Genomic DNA, 11,183 nt, shown 5'->3' on the forward strand with positions numbered 1-11,183 from the left:
TAACTAATGGTCTACCATGCATCTCCTCCCAAACGTAGCAGTCACTAGGCCCTTGCAAGAAATGTCATCTATAACTAAAGGAACCCAAGGTTGTCATCTGGGAATGTCATCATCTACTTGTCTAAACATTTCTTCAGACAACTGGTATATACGAACAAATGTGTATGTGGTCCTAACATTCTCAAGGGAAACCATGGCTCAGTCTGTCTGGCCTGCAGCAGCAATAATGTCTTCCTTTCCTCATAGAGAAAAACCTGTGGAATGATAACTATTGTGGCACTGAACTCTGGTAGGATGATGCGTACACAAGGGTTTATTTATTTACTTTGCACAAAAAGAAGAGATGGATTAATGCATGCATTAAACCTGTAACAGGTTGATTGGCAGCACATCGCTGGTCCATTGTTATAGACTTAGTAGGAAGGCAAAAGGGTAGGTATTAGAGGAGTCTTGTTCTTGACTTGGTATACATCAAGGAGTAAATCACCTATGTTTCATTGAGGAAAGCATCTGGAAGGGGTTGGGAATCATATATTTTGTCTCCTTGGGCTACCTGAGAAAGGAAACATCATGTTAATTAATATCTGTGATAGAAAGTAAATGTTTGTGAAGAATAAACTAGCTTGAGTACATAGTATTATTTTATTAATTGAGGATTAAATATTGGCTATTAATGTACTCAGTTTTACATTTGGTACATAGATCCAAGGATGATTTTCTTTAGCCTAAAATAATTTTTTTAAACCATTTGAAAAATTATTAAACAATTTTGGGTTAAAAACATGAACATACTTTTGAGTACTCCTCTAATGAAGGAAGAACAAGCATTTTTAAAGATTGAGATAATGAAGTATAACATTTTAAGTTTTTGATGAGCAGCATTGTTCTTCCAATAATGCCAATAATGAACATAAAGATTACATTCATGCCTGGACTGTAGGATTCAAAGAAGCCTGCATGATGTTACTACTGCTGGCACTGCTGCCACTAGCAGCAGCCTATATGTCTGTGCTAGGCAGGTTCTGTCTCCTCTGGTGTGTATCATCCCTGTCCTGTGTGTGTTTATTTCCTCTTGGATGTGTGCTGCCTTATCCTGGCAGGAGGCAGCTGAAAGGGTGCAATCTTCTTTGTCTTTAATCCCTGAAAAAATAGAAAGGGAAGAGGAGACAAGCATAGGTACCTGATGGCATCCTGTCAGCTGTGATGGGGCTTGGACTTGTGAAATTATCACAGCGTCTTTGCTAACTCTCAGGCGAGCTTTGGGGTTTCAGACAGAGGTTTTACCAACCTCAGAGAGTGGCTCTGGACTAATGGTATCAGACATCCTTTTTTCATACATGAATCCATCTCTGAACACAAACACGTGGTGCAAAAAGACAAGCACCTTTCAGTGTGGGAAGGTTTAGGAGTTTTGGGCTATGCATCAGCTGGCTGTGCCCCAGGTTAATAACCGGTTGTGGGGCTTGTGTTCTGCCTCAGTCTTTTTCCTCACACTATACCAGATCATGTTCCCTTCTTCTCCCACCCCCATCTCCTTTCCCTCCCCTGTCTCTCCCTCCCTCCCCGTTGTGGTTGCTTTGCTCTACTTCCGAAGTGGGATTGAGAAGTCCTTACTTGGACTCTTCAGCTTGATGACCTTTTTGAGTTCTGTAGACTGTATCTTGAGTATTCTGTACTTATTTTTTGGCTAATATCCACCTATACATGACAACATACCTTGCTTGTTTTTTGGGGGTCTGAGTTACCTCACTCAGGATAATATTTTCTATTTCCATCCATTTGCCTGCAAATCTCAGGACGTTCTCATCCCATTGTGTAAATAAACCATATTTTGTGTATCCATTCTTCTGTTCTGAGACATCTGGGTGGTTTCCAGTTTCTGGGTATCATAAATAAAGCTGCTATGAACATAGTGGAATTTATGCCCCTGTAGCATGGTGGGGCATCTTTTGGGTAGATTCCCAAGAGTAATATTGCTGTGCCTTTAGGTAGGTCTATTTCCAAATTTATGAGGTACCTCCAACTTGATTTCCAGAGTGGTTGTATGAGTTTGCAATCCCACCAGGAATGGAGGAGTGTTCCTCTTTCTCTACATACTCGAGAACATGTGTGTTGTCATATGAGGTTTTGATCTTAGCCATTCTGACTGGTGTAAGTTGGAATCTCAAGGTCATTTTTATTTGCATTTATCTGATCACTAAGGATGTTTAACATTTCTTTAGGTGCTTCTCAGACATTCGGCATTTCTCTGTTGTGAATTCTCAGTTCAGTTCTAAACCCCATTTTTTTATTGGATAGTTTGTTTTTTTGGTGGTTACCTTCTCAATATAAAACCAGATACACTGAGTCTAATAAGAGAAAGTGGGAAAGAGCCTTGAACTCATTGGCACATGGGGAAATTTCCTAAACAAAATTCCAATGGCTCACAATCTAAGATCAAGAATTGATAAATGGGACCTCATGAAACTGAAAATTTTCTTTAAGGCAAATGATAGAGTCAATAAGACTAATAAGGATTGTGCAGATTGGGAAAAAAATCTTCACTAACCCCGCATCTGATAGAAGGCTAATATTGAAAATATAAAAACAGTATTTTAAGTCAATAACTATAATAGGGCAATCTCTGATTAGTACAGAATAAGATAGAAAAAATTCCAGGGTGTTAAAAAAATTCAAGTTTGATTAATTTATTTACTGCTCTTAAGTCAGTTAAATTCTCCATTTTAGAGATTTCTGTTCTGAATTTGGAAAGTCAATCCTTGCTTTTTTCTACTATGGGCAACCTCTATAACCTGTTATCTTCCTTGGTGATTTTTCTAGTACCTTTTTCTGGAATATAACCTATTTTAAACATCATTTTATGAGCTTTTTTGGAAACTGAGGTCACAGTTATTCTAATAATTCTAGAAGGTAAAAAATAAACAAATTGCCTTGGGTTTCACTTACTAATTTGCATTCATTATCCCAATATGTGTGCAGCTTTTTCATATCTATTACAAATTCCTTGTCCTATGTTTTGATTATTTTAAAATGAAGCATTTTCTTTGGTTAGCAAATGTCTATGTTTTTTTTTTCCGACAAATGGTCAAATGTTAAAGCATCACATTTTCTGAGATTTAAAACCTTTACTTAAAGGCTTGTACAGTTAAACATTCAATAAATAAGCAGAATCAATTTAGTGGTGGCTTTTATACATTTACCTAGTGAAACAACTTGAGCTAAACTTTTAATGGTTTTATCACTTTTTGACATTCTTTATACTTTCAAAATTCAAAGATTCAAGTAACACCTTTCTTACATATGGATCTGCTATTGCTCTTTGCTCTGCTGAAGTTCATCTTTGCAAAAAAGTCAGTGTAAAGCTCATGACAACCTTCAATTATTTTAGTTAAAGATGTAGTCCATTTATCTGCTTCCTCAGCTCAGTCCAAATCCTTTAAAGCCGCTAAACAACATTGTGCTATGATAGCATCAATCAAGTTGTGTGTACTTATTCCAGTCAGCAAATTTACCCTAACCTAACAAATGGTCCTATATTATATTTATTTCTTTAGCCAGTTTAGGTTGTTCCCTGGACTCGGTTTCTCTCATGTAAACCATTGTAATTGAAGACCCCAATCTAATATTTTTGTAATTAAGTTCTCCCAGTCTTGTGCCTATCCCAGTTATTTACTATACATCTCATATAGGGTAAAAGCATTTCATAGACTACTGCTGCTTCTTTTAATTAACTTAAATCTATTGTACCTGTGGGTTTCCAATAAATATCAACCTTGAGAATGCTTGTATCCACTGCATTGTAACTGGAAACACCTGAGGAGGTACATTTTTATACCTAGGCAATAATTCCTATATGTTGTCACAAGATGGTGGGAAAGGTCTAGATATATTTATTTATTTTATCTATGTGAGTACACTGATGTTCTGTTGCTCTCTTCAGATATACCAGAAAAAGAGTATCAGATTCCATTACAGATGGTTGAGAGCCACCATCTGGATGTTGCAAATTAAACTCAGGACCTATAGAAGAGCAGTCAGTGCTCTAATGTCTAAATCATATTTCCAGCCCTGAATTACTTCTATTTTAAAGAGAAGGGCTTTGTTTGGTTTAATTCTTGTGTAATCACTTCTTTTTTCTTTTTTTAAATTTTGACTTTTATACACTTCCTCTTCTTTTGTGAAGATACGTTTAAAAAACTTTATACTGTCATCTTTTTGGAAGTAATGTTTTTAATTTTTGTACATTTCCTCTTGTTTTGCAAAATAACATTTTATCTCAAGAAGTCTTCTACATGTTTAATTGACATTTAAAGTTGTGCACTAAATTCTAGGTCTTCCTTTTCTAGTTCTATCTCCTCTAAAGGAGTGGGAGGAAATTTCTCTCCATCCTTCTCACTGGTGTCATATTTAGTTTCTTCTTATATAAATGCCCTTACTTATTAACAAATTAACATGGTGTATATTACATCTGTATTATTATGACAGTTCTGCAATGTCATTTGAAATTAAAGTACCTAAAGCCAAAAATAATCTTTGTGGCTATTTTCTCTCTTTTCTGCTGGCCCTGTCTTAAGGCTCTTAGCATATGTTTCCATTCTGACAATTTTAATTTAACATTTGGAGCTGATTTAAATCATGGATGATGCTTTGTAATTAATGTAAAGAGCTAAGTAATCTGTCATTCTTTAAGTTTCACTCCTCTTTCTTTCAATATACAATGAATTAACTGCCTATGCTTCTTTTCATGAGATAAAAAAAGTACTCATATCAGCTAGGAAATTTTCCATGACCTCTACTAAAAATCCCAGAGATGCAGGTACTACCATGTAAGCACAATTTCTTTAATTTTCAGTCCCTAGAATCTGAACTCTTCTTTATCCTGGTACATGATATTGTGTCCCAGGTATTGTTTGGTGTTGTTTATAGACGTTGCAGCAGTGTCAAAAGCAGAAAAAGAGACTATGACTTTATTTCCCAAACAGCAGAGGGTATTGGTTTTCTTGAAAATGTGTGACCCCCAGCTACATCACTCTAGCTATTTTATTCAAATATTTTTCAAGGATAATTGGAGTTGGAAAATGTTCCCACCATTAAGACTATCTTGGCCTATAAGAACAGACTACTCATGAAAATTTCAGTCCCATATGAACATGGCTAGCCATAATCAAAATTAAAAACAAGATTAGCCAGTACTGTCATCTAGGACACTGGGTTCTCATTTGTTCTCTTTGAAATGTGTATCCTAAAGTATGTCATAATTCCTACTTGTGAGAAGGAGAAACATATCTTGAATAAAAACAAATTTGAGTTCTACTTGTGACATTTCAGTGAACTCACATCTAAGTCAGATGAGTTTTCACGCGTATTGGATGACGTTTGTTGGGATTATAGTCTCAATTGTCTCAAAATAGAGTCCCATAAAGTTCACATACATACACCATCTCCATTCATCCAAAATATTCTCTCTCTCTCTCTCTCTCTCTCTCTCTCTCTTTCTTTCATTCATCTTCCCCTCCTGCTCAATAACATGTATTTTTTTCTACTAGTAACACAAAAATCATCATCCTCCATCACATGAGAATTTTTACAGTTGAGGCACAACTTAGAATAGTGTGGTAAGAGGGAAAAACGGTGTATGTTTGCCAAACAGACAAAGAAAGAGACTTTTTGGTAACATTTAAGGCATTGGACCACACATTACTTCTGTATGGATTTTATAAATGGAATCCTATATTTTATAAATGGAATCCTATAACAACAACTATTTCCCATTTTAATACTTTTCTTAATTTTTACAATATTTGGAGTGTACTTTTATATTTCCCAGTACTAGTATATAGAATTCCCTGTTTGGAAATGACATAATATTATTTAAAGCTAGGAAAACAATTAATAGTAAGTTTAAGAAAGAAAACAACAAGTGTGGGATGAATTTTGTATTGTCTTGTCATATTCAAGGCAGACATTTTCAATTATTACCTTTTATATAATTCTTTATGATTCTGACTTTGAGATATGATCATTGGCACAATGATGGTTTTTAAACTGACTATGATCCAGAGTGTCAGGTTTCATCATTGTAGGTGACGGTGTTTGGGATTCCTGTCAAACTTAGAATATTGTGTTCATCACTGTGTTTTGACTAACTGCTTTGGATGTGTTAACATAGCTGTTTTTTCTTGCAAGCATACCAACTAAAGAAAATTCTGTTTCCAAAAATGTCTTTTCTCACTCTAAATTTTTTGTCAACTTTCAGAAATTAAGCAATTTCTAAACTTGATACCTGTAGATCACTCATGCTGGAGTAGAGATATTATATTTAGTGTTTTGATTTATATACTCCCTCCCCAAACCTCATTTTTCTGTCCTCACTGTTTCTTATACTATATCATGTCTATTATTTCTTCTTTTCCTTTTATGACACATTTATTGTTTTACCCTTCATACCACACATCCAGATATTCTTATGTGCCCTTTAAATGTAAAGAATCTACACACACTCACTCTGACTTAAACATACACTTCTAAGTTAGAAGCACTGTGTAGTTTCTATTTTCCCTTGCAGCCATTTTTTCTAGGGTTTTCTATATAGTGTCATTGCATGGGAAACTGTAGCCAGCTTGTATCTGGTAATTTCTAAGATCTCAACTGATCTCCATATACTTCTTCAGATCCCAGGATTTATTGCCAATTCTACCCCAGTTGTCAATTGTTCAGGTGACTATCCCTGCATGGTTGAAGAATGTGAGGGAAAGGAGTTTCCTCCCTGGAAATGCTTAGTTCAGCCTGTTGCTGATTCAGAACATCTATTAACAGCTTTTGCAAGGGATATCACTTAATTTAATAATGGTTTGCAGACACCTTCTCTCACAGGAATGGAAATGGTGGCCTGAGTGTCCATTTGACCTGCACTGATGGGTTGTCCAACCTACTGCTTTTTTTTTTTTACCATATTCACACCAGACTTCCTAGTAATGTATGCTTACATAAGACAAATTTTCAATAGAAACACTGAACATTTACCCAGTAGGTATCATTCAATAGATAACATTTTTTTTAAATTTCTGCTGGCATATTTTACCGATTTTTATTCTGTTTTGCTTTCTGTGAGATTTCATCACATCAAATGTCCCCTTCTCACTAACAGTCCAGACCTGAGTTTGTGTGTGTGTGTGTGTGTGTGTGTGTGTGTGTGTGTGTATTTATGTGGTATGATTTTGCATAAGTGCTAGCTTTTAAGTTAGTATTACTTGTCACTTGAACCACCATTCTAATACATTCTGTGCTTATAATACTTTTTCTTTTCAAACATAATAATGACCCAGAGACTACTGTGATAAACCAATTTGCATATGCAGAGTATGTGTTTAGTAGGCTTGGTAATTTCCTGGAGTGAAACTCTTTTAATAGGAAAACATGGAATCCATTTTTCACGGAGCTTTTAAAGTCAAACATCACAAAAATTTACATCTCTGTTGGCAATTGGTACCAGAAAACAAAGCAAAGTAAGCAGTATTACACAAGTCAAAGCCATGCAGTTAGCTGAGCTATTTTGATGCCAACTTCGTAGAAGAAGGTTAGGTATTCTTGAATGGATTTTCACTTAGTTTCTAGAAAAGGGATGATCAATTTTATGCTAACTAAAAGAAAGCTCTATCTGAAAAGAGTTAAAGAAAACTTTGCCATGTCAGAAGATTGCAGATATATTCTGAGAGGTATTACATATTTCTCTTTACTTATTGTTTGATTTTACATGAGCTATACATTAAGTATTACTTTATTAAAGAGAAATGAGAATATATTTATTTCTCTTTTATTCAAGGCAGATAACAATACAGATGGGCTGAATTGGAAAAATGAGAAATTGTGTAGGATTAGGGTGAATTATGTAAAATTCCCAAATAGTCCAAAAACATGTTTTGGTGGATAAAATTTATTGCTTCATTTAAGATTTATAATTTTCATTCAAATTGACTATTTTCACAACATGACCAACAAATATCAGTATATCCTACATGTCTTATATTGTTAACATAGTCTGCGACTTTTCCTTGTTTCTCTCAGATCAATACCCACCATTGTGAGTGCTGAATTTTCTATGAAATTTGGTAGCTCTCCTTCCATCAATATGTGCATTCCAAGGTATTGATAAATCCTATAGTAAGAAATATTGAAAATAAGCACTCCTTGCAGAATTCTGGGGATGAGATCACTTTTAGGTGATCTGCCCTCACTTAGAAATTCTGTGGTTTCATGAATTTCAGGTACATTCTATTGGTAACCCTGTGGATTAAAGGTATTCTCCTTTATCTATAGATACAAACAATTCTATTGTTTTCATTTACCAGAGAAACAGTGTGCCCATATTTTAAATGAAATTTTGCTGACTGACAGAAAATACTCATGTGTATAAAAGACAATCTGATGCATCCTCTCAGTACTTCTGTGGATAAAAGATGTTTTCTTTTACATCAGGTTACAATTGTTTTCCATTATTCTTTTGACAAGAGAAATAATTTGGCCATATACAATAGAAATTATGCTGAATGACAAATTTGACTTCTGGACTATTACAATCAGGATCATTTTTTTATCACAAACTACAACTGGAATTTTTGGAAATTCCTCTCTTATATTCTATTATCTTGTCCTTTACTACAGAGAATACAGATTAAAGACCACAGATTTAATTCTCATGCACCTAATGATAGCCAATGCCTTGATCATTCTCTCTTCGGGAGTACCCCAAACATTGTCTGTTTGGGGATTGAAGGAGTTCCTAAATAATTTCGGATGTCAGCTTGTATTATTCATTCAAGGATTTGGTAGAAGTGTGTCCTTTAGTACAACCTGCCTCTTGAGTGTCTTCCAAACTATGACTATCAGTTCCAGTAAATCCTGTTGGAAGTACCATAAGGTCAGAGCTTCCAGGTACATGGGCTTCTCCATTGCCTTCCTCTGGGTATTGCATACCTGGATCAACTTCAGTTGCTTTGTATACACATTTATCAATAGAAATAGCAAAAATGTGACCATAACACGAGATTTGGGGTACTGTTTGCTTATAAGGAGTGGTGACATTAGTGACTCAATTTATGCAGCATTGGTGGTGGGCCCTGAAGTCTTCTCTTCTGTGCTCATTGCCTGGTCCAGTGGCTACATGATTTTCATTCTGTATGGACACAAGAGGAGGTTAAACCACATTCATAGCACAAGTGATTCTAAGAGAATCTCTCCTGAGTCCAAAGCTACCCAGAATATCCTGGTCTTTGTATCCACCTTTCTGGCTTTCTACACTCTCTCTTCAATCTTCAGAGGCTACATTGCTCTTTTACATAATCACAATTCGTGGCTGATGAACATCAATCACTTCATTTCTCTGTGTTTTCCCTCTTTTGCCCCATTTCTTCTTATGAGTCATTACCCTGCTGTGTCCAGATTCAGTTTGGTCTGATTAAGAAAAAAAAAATCCTGGTTTTTTTTATAAATAGGTAAAATATGTGTTTCACATTATTCAATGGTTTACTCACTTCTAATTCTAAGACATCAATAAAGAAACTTAAGGGCATAGTGGCTTGTCATTGTCCTCTTCAACTTATACCTACCACAGTCATCCAATTGCTAAGATGATGTGCAAAGAAGCTAGTAAACCAACTGTCAATAAGTCTGACCTTCTTGTGGCCTTCATCCTGTCAGAAATTCTTGGCCACTTAGGGCAGATTATTTTTATTCATATCATTCACAACATATATATAGCTCAAGTCAAGCCTGCACCAAGTGCAGGCTCTCCCTCAATCTCATTTTCTGGCCACAGCTCTGCTAGCCCTGATCAGGCCCATCAAACATGGGTAAATGGGGTGTGATTCCTTCCCTCATTTGACCCTCCCAACTCCAGAGGGAATTCCAAACTTCCCTGAGGCAGCTGAAAGGCTGTCCCTGAAGCTGAATTTTATGCTGTTTGCTCTGTAGGCATCCAATAGGACTGAGGAGTAAGGATCACCCACCCCTCAATCTCAAAACAAGGTAAAACAAGGCCCATGGAACAAGCAACACTGAGGCCTGGTACAGAAAGGGTAGTTCCAACAGTGCCCAAAAGAAGTATTCTGCATTAAGATCAGATTATGCCTACCTTCTCAATAGCTGCTACACAAGGAAAATGAAGGGACAAACAGATGACTAAAGTCCTGTTTAATATCATAAAGAACAAGAACTATGCAACATAGCGCCTTCAAATCAAAGTACTCTCACTTCAGAAAGAAGCAACAAAATTCATTTAATCTCAATCAATTTACTTGTTTATCGGAAAACTTGGAATATCACAAGAAAGAGCTATACCACTCCTGGACATAAACCCAAAAGATGCTTTACGATGTCACAGAGACACTCACTCAACTTTGTTCATAACAGATTTATTCATAATAGCCAGAAAATGAAATCAACCTAGATGTCCCTTAACTGAAGAAGGAATAAAGAAAATGTGATACATCTACATAATAGAATACTATTCAGTTATTAAAAACAAATCCACCATGAATTTTTCAGGCAAATGGATGGAACTTAAGATAATCATCCTGAATGAGGTAACTAAGACCCAAAAGTACATGGGTGGTATGTACTACCTTATAAGTGGATATTAGCCATAAAATAACACCTGCTACATTTCACAGACCCAAAGTAGCCAAACAAGAAGGAAGGCCGAAGCATGGATGTTTGAATCTCACTAATTAAAGGGAATAAAATAATTTCTGAAGGCAAATGGAAAGGGGAACTGTATGGGAGAAGGAATATATATATATATCACAGTCAAGTGTGGTGAGAGACAGGGGAGATGGACAGATGACCATGAGAATGAATAGAAATCTGTAGCTGGCAGTGTTTAAGAGTGGTGGACATGTCAAGAATATGTTCAGACTTGGGATATAGAACATTTCCAATAATTAATGGGGGTGACTTTACCTGAGACTCACATCAGGAATTCCTATGGTGAATTAGGAATATCAACTCACCCGCAAAATTTTCATCCCAAAATTTATCCTGTCCTAAAAATAATGCAGGAACATGGGATGGAGCAGAAACTGAGGGAATGATCAGTCAACAACAGGCCCAACTAGACACCCATCCCATGGGCAAACATCGATCCCTGACAGTATTAATAAAACTCTGTTATGCTTGCAAACAAAAGC

The 11,183-nt window shown here is 35.9% G+C and overlaps 1 protein-coding gene across 1 annotated transcript; it reads left to right on the forward strand.

Annotated features, from left to right (window-relative positions):
• The first annotated feature begins 8,539 nt into the window (after positions 1-8,539).
• On the forward strand, positions 8,540-9,454 carry LOC116908282 (vomeronasal type-1 receptor 4-like). The gene has a single exon (XM_032911541.1). The coding sequence runs from the start codon at positions 8,540-8,542 to the stop codon at positions 9,452-9,454; it is 915 nt and encodes a 304-aa protein (XP_032767432.1).
• Positions 9,455-11,183: the final 1,729 nt, after the last annotated feature.

Source organism: Rattus rattus, chromosome 8 (genome assembly GCF_011064425.1).
Source record: "Rattus rattus isolate New Zealand chromosome 8, Rrattus_CSIRO_v1, whole genome shotgun sequence".
Taxonomy (NCBI): Eukaryota; Metazoa; Chordata; class Mammalia; order Rodentia; family Muridae; genus Rattus; species Rattus rattus.